This window comes from Odocoileus virginianus, chromosome 21 (assembly GCF_023699985.2).
Source record: "Odocoileus virginianus isolate 20LAN1187 ecotype Illinois chromosome 21, Ovbor_1.2, whole genome shotgun sequence".
Taxonomy (NCBI): domain Eukaryota; kingdom Metazoa; phylum Chordata; class Mammalia; order Artiodactyla; family Cervidae; genus Odocoileus; species Odocoileus virginianus.
Window position 1 is genome coordinate 55,596,795 of NC_069694.1, and position 19,806 is coordinate 55,616,600.

General features: G+C 42.4%; 1 protein-coding gene and 1 long non-coding RNA gene across 3 annotated transcripts in view; one reads left to right on the forward strand and one right to left on the reverse strand.

The window, feature by feature from the left end:
• The window catches only part of SEC24D (SEC24 homolog D, COPII coat complex component), a 113,317-nt gene extending 104,696 nt beyond the window's left edge, over positions 1–8,621 (reverse strand). The window contains exons 1-2 of one of the 2 annotated variants that reach the window (XM_020879794.2): positions 8,447–8,618; positions 6,084–6,242 (exon numbers count right to left, since the gene is read on the reverse strand). In XM_020879794.2, the coding sequence (XP_020735453.2) occupies positions 6,084–6,201 (118 nt within the window). In that variant the 5' untranslated portion in view covers positions 6,202–6,242; positions 8,447–8,618. Of the gene's footprint in view, positions 1–6,083; positions 6,243–8,446 lie in introns of both variants that reach the window. The other variant, XM_070452382.1, reaches the window with a different exon arrangement.
• A 146-nt stretch (positions 8,622–8,767) lies between these two features.
• LOC139030246 (uncharacterized) lies at positions 8,768–11,007 on the forward strand. The gene is made up of 2 exons (XR_011482555.1): positions 8,768–8,925; positions 9,016–11,007. It is a non-coding gene; the product is annotated as an uncharacterized lncRNA (long non-coding RNA).
• Positions 11,008–19,806: the final 8,799 nt, after the last annotated feature.

Sequence of the window (19,806 nt, forward strand, 5' to 3'; positions counted from 1 at the left end):
CATACCATGAGAAAGATCTAACTATGCTTATGCTCTCTTGAGGAGGGTGAAAGAAGAGAGTGAAAAAGCTTGCTTAAGACTCAACATTCATAAAACTAAGATCAGGGGATCCGGTCCCATCACTTCATGGCAATTAGATGGAGAGAAAGTGGAAACAGTGACAGATTTTATTTTCCTGGACTCCAAAATCCTGCAGATGGTGACTGCAGCCTTGAAATTAAAAGATGCTTGCTCCTTGGAATAAAAGCTATGATGAACCTAGACAGCACATTAAAAAGCAGAGACATCACTTTGCCAAAAAAGGTCCACCTAGTCAAAGTTATGGTTTTTCCAGCAGTCATGTATGGATGTGAGAGTTGGACCATCAAAAAAGCTGAGCACCAAAGAACTGATGCTTTCAAATTGTGGAGAAGACTCTTGAGAGTTCCTTGGACAGCAAAGAGATGAAACCAGTCAATCCTAAAGGAAATTGGTCCTGAATATTCATTGGAAGGACTGATGCTGAAGCTGAAGCTCCAATAGTTTGCCTACCTGATGCAAAAAGCCAGCTCTCTGGAAAAGACCCTGATGCTGGAAAAGATGGAGGGCAAGAGGAGAAGGGGGTGACAGAGGATTAGATGGTTAGATGGCGTTGCTGACTAAATGGACATGAGTTTGAGCAAGCTCTGGGAGACAGCGAAGGACAGGGAAGCCTGACATGCTGCAGTCCATGGGGTCACAAAGAGTCAGACATGGCTGAGTGACTGAACAACAACAATGCTCAAAGAAAAACATCTAAAGTCATAAACTGGCCTTTAATGCAATGACATTTTTTACAGACTAGCTGACGCAATACCAAATCTAATTCCTTTCTGGCTTGCCTTTCCATGTGGTCCTGAGCTGGAAAGATGGAATCTCCATTTCTTAGACTCCCTTACAGACTGGGCTGCCATGTGCCCTAGTGATGGCTCCCAGGTAGGAAGGCAATGCTTACTGGATGTTGGCTCCATGACCGTAGAGTCGCCTGGTTCTCTGACTCTACTATTCTCTTAGCTTCCTGATACCCTTTTACAGATGTCTTTCTAGACTGATCTCTGACCAAAACAACAACGCAGAAAAGCGTATCTTGGATTTGGCCCTGGATCTGAAACCAAAATTAAAAACCATTTGAGAAAGGAAGAAGTTTATCTCAATTAAACAAACTCCCTACTATACGGGCAGAACCATAATGACCCATTTCTAAGGTGCTGTGGCTGATGCTATTCCTACAAGAGTTCACTATTTATTAGAAGCCTCACCACAACCCCTGGTTCCAGGACATCAACAGTTCCTGCTGCTCAGCTTCTAGACAAGTGGTCCTCCACCAAGGGTGATGCTGCTCCTGAAGGGACAGTTGGCAAGGTCTAAGACTTTCGGTTGCTATGGCTTGGGGCCAGGGGTGGGAGTAGAAGAGGGACCACTGCTATTTGATAATCAGTAGAAGCCAAGGATGCTATTAGAGGCCCTAGGATGCACAGCACGGCCTCCCCCACAACAAAGAATTAGCTGGCCCCAAATGTCAACAGCACTGAGGACCCAAAACCGTGCTCCAGAAAGCAGTGTGCCCACTGATTCCCTCCTCACACTCTTTCCAATGTGGACTATAACTAAACAATACACGTGACCCTTCCCAGCTTAAGATGCCTCACTGCACCCTACTGTCCTGAGAGCCATGGTGAACCTCTTGCAGGTCCTCAAAGGTGCCACCTCTCCAACCCCAGGGACCTGCCTCCCTATTTAGCCGACTCTCACTCATCTTTCAGGTTCTTCCTTCCAGGAAGAGTCCCTTCATCCGTAAGCCTTGGTTAGGTGTGCCCGCTGTGAGATTCCATTCCACCCTCTACTTCCTCAAAACGGTGTTTCCCCTGCATTGTCACTGTTCATTTCCTTAATGCACATCCCACTAGACAAGTCCGTATTATAAGGACGGAGGTTGGGTTCATTTTACTCAGTGCTGCCTCGCCACAGGTATTTTGCTCACCCAATAAACCTGCCACATGGTTACTGCCCAGCACTAGCATCATATAACAGGCACAAAGAACAGTGTGGTATGCAAGAAATAGAACCAAGATGGGGCACTGGCCAGATCCATGATAGAACAGACAGTTCAAGGAGCTACAGCCAAGTTCTCTGAGTCTGTCACCAAAAAAAAAAAAAAAAAAAAAAAGACTAGAAAAGAAGAAGGTATGTGATGACTGAAGACTAAGAGATCTAAGGTCATTCAGCACAGAGAAAGATAGGCTCAGGTAATTCAGTGACAGTTTTAAATCATTAAACAAATATACCACAATTTACAGAAAGGTATGTACACAGACAGAGTCTGATAGCCTGGTATCTGAGAACTGATAAGGACAAACAGGTTTAAGTTAAAGCATGAAGGATCTAACCCAACAAACGGTATTTTACCACTGGTGAACACCTGAGTACTCTGCTGATGAACGCAGCAGCTGGTCGTTCACTCATTTCTTGAATGAGCACTGTGTGAGGACCTTTTGAACTGTTCAGGCACATCTATTACACACCATGTGGTAACTGGCAGCAAATCCACATAGGGCTTGGAGAACACAGGAGAAGAGGATCTAGGAATAAGCTTGAGGAAGAACAGGAAGTGGTCAGAAATTTCAGCAAGACCCACAGGTGAACTGAGTCTGCAGGAGCAGGCTAGGGCACACGCTGTGGGGAAGGACGGGGTGGAGGCGCTGACCAGAGGCACAGACCAGCTTTATGCAGGTGCCAGAAAGGTGTGAAGCAGAAGAAAGTCAGAATCAGATTTCCAGGCTATAAAAGTCTCTCCAGCACAGACCACCTGACCTGCCTCCTGAGAAACCTAAATGCAGGTCAAGAAGCAACAGTTAGAACCAGACAAGGAACAACAGGCTGGTTCCAAATTAGGAAAGGAGTACTTCAAGGCTGTATATTGTCACCCTGCTTATTTAACTTACATGCAGAGTACATCATGAGAAACACAGGGCTGGATGAGTCACCAGCTGGAATCTAGACTGCCAGGAGAAATATCAATAACCTCAGATATGCAGATGACACCACACTTAAGGCAGAAGGGGAAGAGGAAATGAAGAGCTTCTTGATGAAAGTGAAAGAAGAGAGTGAAAAAGCTGGCTTAAAGCTCCACAATTAGAAAACTAAGATCATGACATCCAGGCTGATCACGGCAAATAGATAGGGAAACAGTGGAAACAGTGACAGACTTTATTTTTGGGGGCTCCAAAATCACTGCAGATGGTGACTGCAGCCATGAAATTAAAATATGCTTGCTCCTTGGAAGAAAAGCTATGACCAACCTAGACAGCATATTAAAAAGCAGAGACATTACTTTGCCGACAAAGGTCCGCCTAGTCAAAGCTATGGTTTTTCCAGTAGCCATAATATGGATGTGAGAGTTGGACCATAAAGAAAGCTGAGTGCCGAAGAATTGATGCTTTTGAACTGTGGTGTTGGAGAAGACTCTTGAGAGTCCCTTGGACTACAAGAAAATCAAACCAGTCAATTGTAAAGAAAACCAGTCTTGAATATGCATTGGAAGCACTGATGTTGAAGTTGAAGCCCCAGTACTTTGGCCACCTGTGCGAAGAACTGACTCATTGGAAAAGACCCTGAAGCTGGGAAAGACTGAAGGCAGGAGGAGAAGGGGAAGACGGAGGACGAGATGGTTGGATGGCATCACCGACTCAATGGACATGAATGAGTTTGAACAAGCTCCAGGAGTTGGTGATGGACAGGGAATACTGGCGTGCTGCAGCCCACGGGTTCTCAAAGAGTTGGACATGATGAGTGACTGAATGAACAGAACACAGGACTGGACTGTTTGGAGAAAGGCTGGAGAGAGGATGTGGTTAGGAGACAACATTAGCATCCAGGTGAGAGGCGATGGCTGGAGCAAGAATAGTGACTACTGGTAGAAAGGAGGAAGCAGGTAGAAAAGATTTTCAATTACCCCCAAAAGAATCTGGATTATAGAAGGTAAAAGGGAGAGATTTTTTGAAACAGTGAAAAGTTCTATTTAGGAAGCTGAATGAATGATAGCTGCTCGGTGAGTATGGAATGCCAGAAAAAAACATGATTTATGAAAAAATATACTGAGTTATTTTGGACATGATGAGTTTGATATACCCATGTAAACAGGTTGACAACTGAAAATACAGATCTGGAGCTTAAGAAAGTCATCTGCGCTGGAGGAAAAGATCTGAGAGACCAGCCCTTCATATGGAATAACACAGTTAAGGGAAAAATCTACAGTGAAGGAGGAAGAAGGGTGAAGTCAGAACAAAGAAGAAGAATCAGCACCACGTAAGGGTCATGTGGGGAAGTGGGAACCCCTGAGAGGAGCTGTCCAGAAAGCCACCAAGAAAACTAACGGAAGGACAGTGTCATTGAAACCAAAGCAGAAAAGAGTTCTGTACCAACAAAAGCACTAAACGGTGTCAAATTCAAGAGCACAGGACAGTGTCTACTGCTTTTGGTAACAAGAGGTCACTAGCAGCCCTAGTGTGAAGAAGGGGAAGGCTGGACGGGGCCCAGGCGATGGGGCAGAGAACACACCGAGCCAGAGAGAGCCGCGAGGCAAGGGTGGGTGTGAGGGAGCAGGCTGAGGACTTGTTTAAGAGATGGCTGCGAAGAGAAGGCGGAAAAGTGAGGAACACTGAACGTTTCACTTAGGTGTCTATTCAAGTTTGCTGCTGTTTTCTTGAGGGACCCCCGGTGTGAATCCCGGTTACACCACCAGCTCTGTACTTTGGATAAATCATGGTATTTCAGACATCCAGTTTTTTTAGCTGTCAAATAGGGTTAATAATCTACTGAACAGCATTGAATGATGGTTAAAGAAAATTATACACATAATTCTTTGAGGACCAGCTTATGATACATGGTAAGCAGTCAAAAAAAGAGTAATGCATAATTATCATTATATATAAATGCTGACGGGGAATGAACCACCAGACAGAAAAGAAACTGGAGAAAGATGGGTTAAATGGTTCCTACAGGACCCAGATCTAGAAATGTCATGGGGAGGACTGAACCTGGACAAGATGACGATGCCTCAGCTGGAGGTTTTTAAAACCTGGACTAAGTCAGAAGAGTGACTTCCCACAGGAAATTCAGTCTCACAGCATCTTCTGCAGCAACTGTGCGTGGCTGCTACCATCAAGCCTTCCCAGAGGCTTTCCTCACCCCTGGCTGACTCTGCAGTCCACACAAGCTACCCAGCAAGGCCTGGATCCTATATCCCTGAGTCAGTCCTAGTAAACCTCCAGAGACACTCAATTATTTACACACAGCCCAGTTTCCCCAAGGATTTGAGTGGATTCCTCAGAAGTCCCAAGAACTGCCTTTCACAAATATTTTTAGGGAATCGGGTCATCAGCACTGAAAGAAGCTATTATTAGCCTCCCTGCTGACCCTGAAACTTGGCCCCTCAGGGCAGCCCCTTGAAAATGGGAGGTGATCTTACCAAGTCAGCTGCCATCAGAATAACAGGAGTCCCACTCCATGCCTCCTCCCACCTCTGCTCCAAAAACCAAGATTCCTTGCTGGGTATCATATTTTAGGGCAACCAATATTATTCAATAATGACTTTACAGCAAGGCCATGTTTTTCTTATTATTATCATCACTGACTAAACTTCAGCATACAAATCTAATGAGATTTTTTTCAATATTAGTTAGTATATGTATATATTTAACATACATATATTTAGTATATAGTGTCTATATATATACATATGCACATATATGTGTATGTGTATATAAGCTGTGGGGGTTTTAGTGTTTGTAATAACCTCACACTACCGGTTAATAGCAAGAGCAAGTCTAACAGTAAAAACAAGACACCCAGGAAGTGTCTTTGTTTTCATCTATATTTAAAAAATAAACTCCCCATGCAAAAAACCAAAGTGATAAGGCAGGCTTTTCCAAATAATCCTATAAGCTCAAACCACTGCATCATCTATAATTACCATTCAGCTCTTCCAAAGCTGCTCTTTCAGAATATCTGATGTCTCCGAGCTTGAGATTCGATAATCACACACGAGTCAAAATGACGCGCCTTACCTGGTGAAGAAGCTGCGTGAGACGGGCCCCCGTAGTGCCCATAATGCGGGGGAGAAAGGCCAATTCCAGGCTGGGGCTGAGAATAGGGAGGAGTAGCCACGTAACCTTGCTGGCTCATTGTGAAAATATCATCCCAAGGAACAGTTCTATAAAGGAACCCTGGAACAGAAGGAAAAAGGAAAAACATCAATGCGAGAGTTTGAGTCACTTAATATTATTAAAAACATAAACACTGTTAATAAATGTTTATGATAGCCTGAAGAAAGGTACAGTTATCAAGTGCACGAGACAGGTTCATATCGAACAATATCACTTTTCCCCTAAAACGGCTCTAACCACAGCTCTATGGAACTCAGTAACTCACTTCCATAGCCCTAGGCAAATGCACAGGCATTAAATCCTGAATAACAGCTGCCAATCCCTCTTTCATTGTAAGCCTAAACTGTGTCACAGAGACTCTGTCTCTCATAAATGTACCAACTATCTTCGTGCCTTTTGTCTCCATGGCCCTATTTCAGCATAGAGCATGTCACTGGCAATAATCACATGTCACTGACTGACCAGCAGACTTGCCAGTAGCCTGCAATTGGATGTTTTGACTTGTGTCATTTTAGTGCTATCCTAATTAGTAAATTTAACCAGGCAGTTAGGATAAAAGGGGAAAAAAAGTCCAACAGGTATAGTAGAAAATAAATTGATAATGGACTGATTTTACGAGTCATATATTGAAGAAGTCAAGTGGCAACCTACAACTATTTGACAGCTGTCAGTGGTTTCTCAAGCAAAGATGACAGATTTTTCTTCTGATTTAAATACCACACCTCTAAGAATACATGCACATATATTTAAAAATGAAATACATTTAAACAATTTAAACAAAAAGTCCAATTGCACATGTGTTTAAGCACACACACACAACTCACAAATACAATAGGTCCATCTTGATTCTACTCAGAACCAAAATATCAACATATTTTAAAGCTGGCATTTTCTCCAGGTTTCATAAAAGAAGAGACATTTCATAGAACTAGTCTTAAAAAGAAAAGTTAGAAAAAGCTCTGAATCCCAGCGAGAGAAGTGGGTTCACACTACACATCTGCTCATACTTAGCTGTGTGACACAGAATAAGCGGAAGAACCTCTCGGAGCGTTAGTTCTCTCTTACAAAATGAAGCTTCTAAAGCCTTTCCAGAAAAAAAAAAAAAAACCAACAATTCTACAATTTCTTTCCACTTTCTTCACCCAGCATTGGAATATTTTTGCTTTTGCTATTTTACGATGCTATCTTTTAAACTATAAGGTCAGTGAAACCGGCTAAGATTTGAAACATATTCAGGAAACTGCATTCATTTGGTTTCAATTTCATGTTAAACTATACGATTCCAAAATGAAAGCAACTGAAGTAAAAATACTGTAAGATCACTTTTTTCTCCTTGGAAGCGGAGATCTAAAAAAGTGGAGTGATAGGCCCCTGGGTCCACTGTGTGGCTGAACACATCTTCCCTCCTCCCACTTAGCGGAGAGAGACGTGGCAGCCTGAGCTTGGGTCAAGCTCATCCAACCAAGCGCATTTAGGAAGTCAGCAGCAACACACCTACGCAGCAGCCTGTTGCTGAGTGACAGACGAAAGGCAGGGATGTTCGCTGCAAAGAGCAGGAAGCAGCCGGGTCCGTCTTCACCGGTCCTTGCAGTAATCTGCTTCCCCACTCAACCCAGCCTGCCACGTCAAACTTCCTCACACTGGAGCACCAAGTTACAGAAGCCTGACTCAGCTTCAAGCGGCAACATGGCAGAAAGCCACTTGGCACGAGCAGGCCGAGCCTCAAAATCTGGGATTCCAAGCCCAGGACAACCCCCCGCCCGCTGTCACTCGACCGTTCTCACCAGATGCACGTCTTAGCCCGGACCCAGCTGGGATTCGGACAAATCAGTTTCACTATCAGGCTGTCCCGAAGCTTAAAGATACATTTGCCATTATCACAAAATGAGTATTTCCAGCATTCCCTCCCTCCAAGGAAGGGGAAATTAAGTTGATACAGAGATAAGAAAACCGCGGGCAGTAACGCTGGAATACCGTGGCTACTGAGGGCCCTAACCAGGGAGTTTCAGCATCCCCAAACACAAAGATAGGGGCGCAGGGGCGGGTAAAAAATGCCCACGCCCACCGCCCCCCACCCCCAGTATTAAACTACACGAAAGGGCTGAAGGAGCAAAGCAGGAGGTCTCCTCCGCTGCCCCGCGACGAGTGAGCATCCCGCCTCTCGCCACCGCCCCACCGCACCCCCAGCCTGGCACCGCACCCCGCCACAACTGTGTCCGGGGAAGGGTCCCGCCGCAGCGCAGCCAGGCTGGGCGCGGCATTACCTGCTCGGCGCCCGCCCGCCGCCGGGCTCTGCCCCCACTGCCGGCTGCCCGGTGATCCCGCTCCCGCGGCGGCCGCTGCTCCCGCCGCGCCTCGCCTCGCCTCGCCTCGCGCCGGCGTCCCCGCAAGCTGGTCTCGCTCGCCGAGTTGCAGCCGGGCTGGAACTGCCACGTCAAAGCCTCTCCCGGCGGCGCGCCCCCGGCGCCGGGCTCCGACCGGCGGCCGCGCTCCCGGCGGCGCGCGCGCACAGACGCGGCGGGGCGGGGCGGGGGCGGCTCCCGCCGCCCGGCGCGGCGCGCGCACTGGCCGCGCGTCCTCCTCTCTTTTCTCTTTTCTCCCCTTCCTGTTCTGTGTGTTGGTTCGTTTCCCTCCAGCAGGTCAAAGATATTAACGCTGTGGCTAAATTAGAGCCACATTTTCACCGTGGAATCCCGTAGGAAGGAGGGAGTTTGTATTGACGGTGCATTCATTCATTCAACAGGTTGCAGGTTCAGCTGTTCATTCAGTACGTATTACCTGAGTCATAATAGTATTTACTAGTAACAAGGATGCTTATAATAATATTTACTAGGATATTTTGGGCACTGCACTGCCGACATGGGAAGATACACGCTTCGGGATCTCGAAGAGATTGCAGTCTAGAGGCTAATCTGGCACTTGTACAGAGACTGGATGACTCACTACAGAGGAAGGAACGCCCAAGGCAGCTGTCAACGCGGCGCAGAAACGGAGGAAAGGACGTCCCAGCTAAAAGTATGGGAAGAGGTGTCTTCACCAAAGCTAGGATTGCTAGATTTCTGTGTATTTCTTCAACGAATGTCTACATATTCGTTGTCTGTAAAGTAGGATGGCTGATTCCACCCCCAAAACAGAGATCGCTACATGTATAAGCACTCAGAGTTATGAGAGACATGAGAAAGGCAACCTATGTGAGACGTGGAACTTGACCTCTCTCTGTAACCTTAAAAATCAGTACCATCTGGCTGCTTTCTCACAACCCCCCACTGCTAAATAGGCCTTCAGCCAATCCAAGACTTGGTGTAGCTACCACTTTGCTCAAACTTAGAAAAGGACCACCAGATCAATGTTTTGTTTTCAATATACACTCTCTTCTGGGCAACAAGAAAGTGAAAGCAACTTGACAAATTCCTTTTACTGATGATATACTTAGGTAAAAACTTGCATGAGCATGATGCTTCTGCTGAAATGCTCCATGAGTTTGGCAGGCATTTTATGTTGTTCCAGCGTAGTGAAGACCAATGGTCCCTTTCCCCATTTTACTTTTGTGAGATGTTAAGGTGTGGTTAACCTGGCTGAACCTGCCTACATCCAGTTCAACACTGGTCAGGTTTGAAAAATCTACAATGAAAATTCTGTTTTACATTAGGTTTCTTATAGTCTCAATATGATGGAAATATCTGATGGAGTTTAGGAAGCTCTACCTAAGCTGAAGCAGTACAATTTGTAAAAGCAATTAAAAAAAAAAGTTTTCACATCACAGCCATGTCACAATGTAGGAGAGAATAACTTGGAAATGGGAACACAGTGATAACTTGGTTAGCTTGCAGCTCCTGTAAAACCACAAAATTTGGATTTGTACATTTGATCTCTCCCCTTGCTCAGGGCACTAGAAACAATTCGTGGTTTCATTTCTACAGTTTTGAATTCCTAACTATTTAAAGCTGGGAAGGATTTGAGAGAGATTGATATTCAACCAAATATTTAGTGAGGACTGAATTCAACCCAATCATTTTGTCGATTAATAAACTGAGGCTTGGGAAATGCAAATGACTTACTAATCTTAGAGTCAGTTGGAAGTCATGCCTTCTGATTCTAATCCCAAAGTTCTTTTCACCATATACTCTTCTTTTTGGTATTACTCTGATGTACTATTCTCTATTAACTGGCTCTGCATTTTCCTCATGTTACTGCTTTATATCCAAACTTTCAAATGACTAAAAGAGTAATTAACCACACAAGTCCACCAGTGCCTGGAGTTACTGATCACAAATCTCTTTTTCCATGAGACCTGAGGGTCAGCCTGGATTCCCAGCCCTCCTGGGTTTCACTTGAGCTATTTTCACCTGAGATCAGCTCTGATGTTCCATGTGTAATTAACTTGGTCACCCTGGTAACCATATCCTATTGAAAGGTAAAGTCACAGGGAACATGTGTGTGCTGGTGTTCTGTGTTCTTAAGGTCTTTCTGTTCTAAGTTTAAGGGGAAAAGAAGGAAGAGAGTCAGCTCTGCAAAAGACCATAGAGAAAGAAGAAATTTCCTGACAACACTCAAGGTTCTGTCTGATAGGTGGCCTTTGGAAAGTTAGAATTATCATGCTCTAAGCATTTATGTCACTTAAGAAATTTGGAGATTTCTAATTCCAAAGCTACAATTTGAAGAAGCTTTGAATTTAAAAAAGCTGAAATGGTCACGATCTGGACTTTGTTAAATACATGGAAGCATAGTCAATTAGGCCATGTTAAGTGGGGCTGGGGAAAGGGTACATGGTGGGCTAACAACCAATAATAGTAACAATAAAGTTCAGGTGTTCATCATGCCCCAACACCAAGGTGTTTCTGGAATTATTTTTTTTTAATAACAGCTTTATTGAGCTATAATTGACTATTACCATAATTTCTACTGATACATTTGCCTCTGCTGGACCTTTCATATAAATGGAGTCATATAACATGTGGTCCTTTGTGACAATCGTTTTATAAGTTCATTCATGTTGTAGTATGTTTCAGTACTTCTTTTATTGCCAAATAATAGTCCATTGTGTAGATAAAGCAGATTTCATTTATCCATCCATCAATTGATGGACATTTAGGTCTTGTTTTTGTCATTGTTTAGTCACTAAGTGGTGTCCTACTCTTTTGTGACTCCATGGACTGTAGCCTGCCAGGCTCCTCTGTCCATGAGATTTCCCAGATAAGAGTACTGGAGTGGGTTGCCACTTCCTTCTCTAAGGGATTTTCTCGACCCAGGGATCAGACCCCTGTTCCTACCTGCATCTCCAGCTATTATGAATAATTCTGCCATGAACATTTATGTAGAAGTTTTTGTTTGGATATATGTTTTCATTTCTCTTGGAATTTTAATTCTCTAAGTATTAATACAAGTACAAGTAAACAATGTACTTCAAAAAAAAAAACCCAGACAGTCTCACTTCAAAGGCTATGCTCTTAGCATATATGCAATGTCACTCTATATGAAATTTTATTTTTAAAATAAAATATGCAATGTCACCCCCACAAAAAAATTACAACTGAAACCAGTTGAGAATGTAACCCACCAAAGCTGATTCAAGAAGAGACAGAGAGAAATGTGACCCAGGACTTTCACCCCTAGGTAGAATCACTTTCTGAATATCTCAGCATCTTGTTCCAAGTGTCCTGTATCATTGATGGCTTTGGCCACAGAGTGGGCAGTGTGACACTACACCGCCAAATCAGCAAGGCTGGAGCCGAGGGAAAGAGGGGAAAGTTGTAGGACAGGAGGGTCAAGAGGGGAAGGAGATGGTACTTTATGCCATTTTAAGAGCTTGGTTTTTATTCTGATTTTTTTAAAGGGGTCATTTCAGGTTTAAAACAGGAATGACAGGCTATGACTCACTCCCCCCACCCCCTGTTTTTTGTTTTTTTTTTTACTTATATGGAAGACAGCAGATCTTCATAGAAAATCTGGTGTTTGGCAAATACTGATTTTACAAAGTCTGTGAGATTTTAGGCCTCAGAAATTTATCCTTCAATCATTTGATTTTTCTTGATGATGACTAAGGTTTGAGAAGGAAAGCAAATGTTCCTGTAAAAAAAAACCTACTATAACAGTAGGAGGAAAACTGGGTTGTGACGACCGCATGGCCATAGTTCTGCATTCATAGATCACCCATTACTCATGCCACGTTCCTGGTGATTTGATTTTCCAACTGATGAATTAAATGAGATAAGACTCTGTTTTTATTGCACTGCTTTTCTTGATATAAGCAAAGAAGATAGGAGAACAGGCACTTAAGAGGTGCTGCTGCTGCTAAGTCGCTTCAGTCGTGTCCGACTCTGTGCGACCACATAGACGGCAGCCCACCAGGCTCCCCCGTCCCTGGGATTCTCCAGGCAGGAACACTGGAGTGGGCTGCTATTGCCTTCTCCAACTTAAGAGGTGAAAGAAACCTGATTTTTATGTAACAAAATACTTATTAGGAAGGTACTCTCATCTTCATAACATTAAAATATTATATGATATTCTATCACAAATCTTTCCCTTTTTGGTATTAAGACTGAATCGAGAAATGAAAAGCACCTGGTAATTCACTAAAATAGTTGTGAAGAAGTAAATAGAAATGGTACTCGCAACCTAATTGAAGTCAGTGCTTGAATATATGATCATTAACAAGAAGAAATGATTTTCTTTGATTCCTTCCTCAAATCCACTTACTTGATTACCTAGAAAAATAATGCAATTCTATATTGTTAATTACAAATTATAGTGTCAGAAATTTAGATCTTGGAATATTATATTTGTGAGAGACTGCTTTTTTTATACTGTTCATGGGGTTTTCATGGCAAGAATACTGGAGTGGTTTGCCAATCCCTCTTCTACTGCCAAATCTAGACAGTGTATAAAAAAGCAAAGACATCCCTTTGCTGACAAAGGTCCATCTAGTCAAAGCTATGGTCTTTCCAGTAGTCATTATGGATATGAGAATTAGACCATAAGAAGGCTGAGCACTGAAGAATTGATGCTTTTGAACTGTGGTGCTGGAGAAGACTCTTGAGAGTCCCTTGGATTGCAAGGAGATCAAACCGGTCAATCCTAAAGAAATCAACCCTGCACATTCATTGGAAGGGCTGATGCTGAAGCTGAAGCTCCAGTGCTTTGGCCCCCTGATGCAAAGAGCCAACTCTTTGGGAAAGATCCTGATGCTGGGAAAGATTGGGGGCAGGAGGATAAGAGGGTGACAGAGGATGAGATGGTTGAATGGCATCACCGATTCAGTGGACATGAACTTGGACAAACTTTCAGAGATTGTGAGAGACAGAGAAAGCTGGTGTGCTGCAGTCCATGGGGTTGCAGAGTCAGACATGACTTAGCAACTGAACAACCACCACAGAGACTGCTAATTTTTCTGGGATACTCTCCATTCTTATAAGTTTCAGCTGGTGTGTGATTACTTAGCCAAAGATTGCAGCCCCAGCCTTTCTGACAACTAGTTGTCATCTTGTGACTCACTGACCAGAGTGGAGATCATGTGTGCAATTTCGTTGTCTCATCTTTAGACCTTTCATCCTGATTCTTTCACCTTCCTGCAGGCTGAGATGTAGATATGGTAGTGGTCAAGCCAATTAGCCGTCTTGATGAGGATAATCCTCTAGGAAAAATGAAAGAAGAAACAAGACAAAAGGAACTCTGGTCCCTGCATATCTCCATGAACCCCATATCTACCTCTGAACTGTTACAGGAGGCAAAAACAAACTCTAGTTGAGCCACTGATTTTGGGTAGAGGGAGGGGACCTCTTCCAACAAATAATTACATGTTTTAAATTAGTATTTTTAAAAAATTAAGTAATATCTATAAATTGTACTATCTATCAGAAACAACAGATAGGCATATATGCTAAAATAACAAAGGGACTACAGATGACACTGAATTAAAGATGAGAAAATGTGGCCACAGGACTGGAAAAGGTCAGTTTTCATTCCAATCCCAAAGAAAGGCAATGCCAAAGAATGCTCAAACTACCATACAACTGCACTCATCTCACACAGTAGCAAAGTAATGCTCAAAATTCTCCAAGCCAGGCTTCAACGACACATGAACTGTGAACTTCCAGATGTTCAAGCTGGATTTAGAAAAGGCAGAGGAACCAGAGATCAAATTGCCAACATCTGTGGGATCATTGAAAAAGCAAGAGAGTTCCAGAAAAACATCTACTTCTGCTTTAATGACTATGCCAAAGACTTTGACTGTGTGACCACAACAAACTCTGGAAAATTCCGAAAGAGATGGGAATACCAGACCACCTGACCTGACTCCTGAGAGATCTGTATACTGGTCAGGAAGCAACAGTTAGAACTGGACATAGAACAACATATTGGTTCCAAATAGGGAAAGGATTACTTCAAGGCTGTATATTGTCACCTTGCTTATTTAAGTTATATGCAGAGTACATCATGAGAAACGCTGGGCTGGATGAAGCACAAGCTGAAATCCAGATTGCCAGGAGAAATATCAATAACCTCAGGTATGCAGATGACACCACTCTTATGGCAGAAAGCGAAGAAGAACGAAAGGGTCTCTTGATGAAAGTGAAAGAGGAGAGTGAAAAAGTTGGCTTAAAACTCAGCATTCAGAAAACTAAGATCATGGCATCTGGTCCCATCACCTCATGGGAAATAGATGGGGAGACAGTGGAAACAGTGACAGACTTTATTTTGGAGAACTCCGAAATCACTGAGATGGCGATTGCAGCCATGAAATTAAAAGATGCTTACTCCTTGAAAGGAAAGTTATGACCAACCTAGACAGCATATTAAAAAGCAGAGATATTACTTTGCCAACAAAGGTCCATGTAGTCAAGGCTATGGTTTTTCCAGTGGTCATGTATGGATATGAGAGTTGGACTCTAAAGAAAGCTGAGAACCGAAGAATTGATGCTTTTGAACTGTGGTGTTGGAGAAGACTCTTGAGAGTCCCTTGGACTGCAAGGAGATCCAACCAGTCCACCCTAAAGGAGATCAGTCCTGGGTGTTCATTGGGAGGACTGATGCTGAAGCTGAAACTCCAATACTGTGCCCACCTGATTCGAAGAGCTGAGTCATTGGAAGAGACCCTGATGCTGGGAAAGACTGAAGGCAGGAGAAGGAGATGACAGAGGATTAGATGGTTGGATGGCATCACCAACTCAGTGCACATGAGTTTGGGTGGACTCCAGGAGTTGGTGATGGACAGGAGGCCTGGCATGCTGCGTTCCATGGGGTTGCAAAGAGTGACACAACTGAGTGACTAAGCTGAACTGAACTGAACTGAGAAAATGTGTAGACAGTTTGGTGGTTCTATTATTTTAATGGAGTCTAGCATTAAAGTCATACACTGATGGATTAGGGTAGAGTTTTCTTTTGAAGGGGACAGATGTTTCTATTGTTAATCAAAATGGACAGTGTTTTATTGGCCAAGAACTAAGGTGATTATTTTGGACTGATCTATTTTCTCCTAGATCTACAAGTTGAGTCTAGACTGAGACACAGAGAAGGATGCCATTCTGCCAGTGGGGGTGGGTCTGAGAGCTCATCCCGGCTGTCGCTGGCCCATGCTGAGGCACAGGTGGCACCTTGGTGCGGTGTCCATGACAGAGGAGTCTGTTTCCTCTGGAGCACCCTGCAGCCTACAGGAGTGCCTCTGAGTCCCACGCGTCTCCACCAACAGGCATCGAGAGCAGAGGTTTAGCGCTGAGGATCTGATTTGATGGACTTTAGAGCTGATGGCAGCCCACTCCAGTGTTCTTGCCTGGAGAATCCCAAGGACGGGGGAGCCTGGTGGGCTGCCGTCTATGGGGTCACACAGAGTCGGACACGACTGAAGCGACTTAGCAGCAGAAGCAGCAGCAGAGCTGAGGCGTTGGAAGCGTTAATACTATTAAGTCATTTCTTCCCAGATTCATCTGTAGAGTTTATGCAACCTGAATCAAAATCCCAGCAAGGTGTTTTAGTTTAGTTTTTTTTTGTTGTTTTTTTTTTTTAGAAATGACTAGCTATTCAAAAATTCATATGGAAATATGAAATACCTGTATTAATGAAAACAACTTTGGAAAAGAATAAAGTTGGGGACTTATACCATCTGACTTTAAGACTTATTAAAAAGGTACAATAATCAGATCAGTATGGTATTAGCATTAAAATAGACAAAAACAATAAGGACATAGACTAGAGATTCTAGAAATATTTATATATAAATATAAGCATATATGGCTTTCCCTGATGGCTCAGCTGGTAAAGAATCCACCTGCAATGCAGGAGACCTGGGTTCAATTCCTGGGTTGGGAAGATCCTCTGGAGAAGGGGAATGTACCCACTCCAGTATTTTGGCCTGGAGAATTCCATGGACTGCATAGTCCATGGGATTGCAAAGAGTCGGACACAACTGAGCGATTTTCACATCACACATAAGCATATATAGTTACTGATTTTCAACAAAGATGAAAAAGGAGAGCAAACTTTTCTTGTCTTTCCAACAAACGGTATTGAAACAATTTGATATTCACATGCAAAACATGAACTTCAATACATATTGAACTTCCTACCTCTCATCATTATAAAAAAATTGTTTAAAATGGAACATAAACCTTAATGAAAAACTTAAAACTTTAAACTCAAAGATCACGAATACTTTTCTCCTGTTTTCTTCTAGAGTCTTGGAAGTTCCAAGAACAAAAAAGACTGTCCATTCAAAGACTCATACACAAATGTTCATAACAGCATTATTTATAAAGGTTCAAAACTGGAAGTAACCCAAATTTCGAGGAACAGGTGAATAGCTACACAAATGGTGGTATATCCATGCAATGAAATACTCAAAGAGGAATGAACTACATGCAATAAATGAACGAGTCTCAAAATAATTGAGTGAAAGAAGCCAAACAAAAAAGAGGACATAAGATTCTGTTTCCATAAATTCCCAAAAAAAAAAAAAAAAGCAAACTAATATATAACGACAGAAAGTAGATCAGCAGGTGCCTGGAAAAGGGGAGGGGGCGAGGGTTACACAGGGGCAACGGGTACCTTTGAGGTTGATGGATATGATTGTGATGATGTTGTTACAGGTGTGTGTGTCTGTATCTCAAACTGTATATTTAAATATATACAGTTCAGTTCAGTTGCTCAGTCGTGTCTGATTCTTTGTGACCCCATTGACCACAGCACTCCAAGCCTCCCTGTCCATCACCAGATCCCGGAGTCCACCCAAACTCATGTCCATCAAGTCGGTGATGCCATCCAACCATCTCATCCTCTGTCGTCCCCTTCTCCTCCTGCCTTCAGTCTTTCCCAGCTTCAGGGTCTTTTCAAATGAGTCAGTTCTTCACATCAGGTGGCCAAAGTATTGAAGTTTCAGCTTCAGCATCAGTCCTTCCAATGAACACCCAGGACTGATTTCCTCTAAGATGGACTGGTTGGATCTCCTTGCAGTCCAAGGGACTCTCAAGAGTCTTCTCTGACACCACAAAAGCATCAATTCTTCGGCACTCAGCTTTCTTTAGAGTCCAACTCTCACATCCATACATGACCACTGGAAAAACCATAGCCAGAAAGATAAACACCAATACAGTACACTAATGCATATATATGGAATTGAGAAAGATGGTAACGATAACCCTATATGCAAGACAGAAAAAGAGACACAGATGTATAGAACAGACTTTTGGACTCTGTGGGAGAAGGCGAGGGTGGGATGATCTGAGATAATAGCAATGAAACATATATATTAACAAGTATGCAACAGATCGCCAGTCCAGGTTGGATGCATGAGACAAGTGCTCTGGGCTGGTGCACTGGGAAGACCCAGAGGGATGGGATGGGGAGGGAGGTGGGAGGGGGATCGGGATGGGGAACACATGTAAATCCATGGCTGATTCATGTCAATGTATGGCAAAAACCACTACAATATGGTAAAGTAATTAGCCTCCAACTAATAAAAATTAAAAAAAAAAAACATACCTTTGACTAGACGGACCTTTGCTGGCAAAGTAATGTCTCTGCTTTTTAATATGCTGTGTAGCATATAAATAAATAAATAATAAATATATACAGTTTACTGCATTTTAATGTATGTATTTACATATTTTAAATTGAGTTTATTATTTTTTCTACAGACTTGATATTTTTGTGATATTAAAGTTTTCTAACCCAGACCACTGTCTGTTGATTGCTTTACCTTTGGCCCATTCAATAAGTTAGTATAGATTTTTTTTGTTTCTTTTTTTTAAATATAGTTCCTCTATTTTTCTTCTTAGCTTAACTATTTATTACTATCTGTCTTATATGTGTTTACTTTTTCTCATTCTGTGTCTGTTTATTGACAATAAGGGAAAAGCTATTGATTTGTAAATATATATATATGATTGAACTATCAAATTCTCCTTTTTATTTTATTACTTTAAACTTGCTTTTTTAAGATGTACAACTACATCATTAGCCCTCTGTATTTTTTATTCAAGCGGATTTACAAATTATTTCCTTCAATATTTTTTATTGCACTCATTGAAACTTCCAAAATAATGTGATTAATAAATTGTGATAAACATTCCTGTCTGCTTGTACTCTGAAAGGAAATGACTTTAGCACATGTATTTAAATGATATTTTAGGTAAGAGTGATAAGCATCACAAATACAGAAACACCTGTTTTGTTTTAACACAAAGGTTGGAAAGCTAAAACTATATATTTCAGAATTCCTTGCATTGTCTTTTTTATTCTTTGATATTTTTCTATATTTTTCAAATTTTCTACAATGAACACAAAATTAACTTACCCAAGTACACATAGCTGGTAAGTGATCCATCCAAGTAAATATGCACAAGTATATCCATCAACTGTTGCAATGAGCATGGTTGCTTCTCACTGGATTTATTACTGTATTATAGTTGCATGATGTATCTAAATTTATCTCTCTCACTTGGAAGATTGAATAAAGGCCAGCCCAGCCCATATGCTGGCCCTCCTCTTTTGGTAATCTTATGTATGTATTGCCTTTGCCAACTTTAGCCCTGTTCAGCTGTAACAAATTCTTCATGTTGCTATAATGTGATCCTTTTTGTTCTCACTTTATTACAAAGAAAAGGTACTCATTTGCTGAGGTGGGAGGAGGGGAATTTCAATATTTCAGAAGCTGACTTTGTCCCTTCCAGCTCTTAACACTTTAGATGTGCTTCTGTCAGATGTTAACATGCTATATGAAGATGCCTGTCTACTTAACCCAGATTTCATAGGAAAATCAAATGTCCAAGTTGGAAGAAGCCTTAAAAATCACTCTAGTCCCTTTAATACTTTCATTCTCCAGATAGGTTCAAATAGTCAAGTTCATATTTACATGGATTCTGCAAAGCGGGGACTGGAACCCAGATCTCTTAATCTGCACTCCAAAGCCTCTTGCATGATTGCAAACTCTCTCCACATTTTCTGTACTTTCCTTAAAAAGTCCATTTTAAAAGTTAAGTAGGCTGATTCATGTCAATGTATGACAAAACCCACTGAAATGTTGTGAAGTAATTAGCCTCCAACTAAGAAAAATAAATGAAAAAAAAAAAAACAACAAAACCTTGAGGTAGAAGGTGGAATGGGTATTTGTGAGCTGTTAGTCTCCACCACAGTG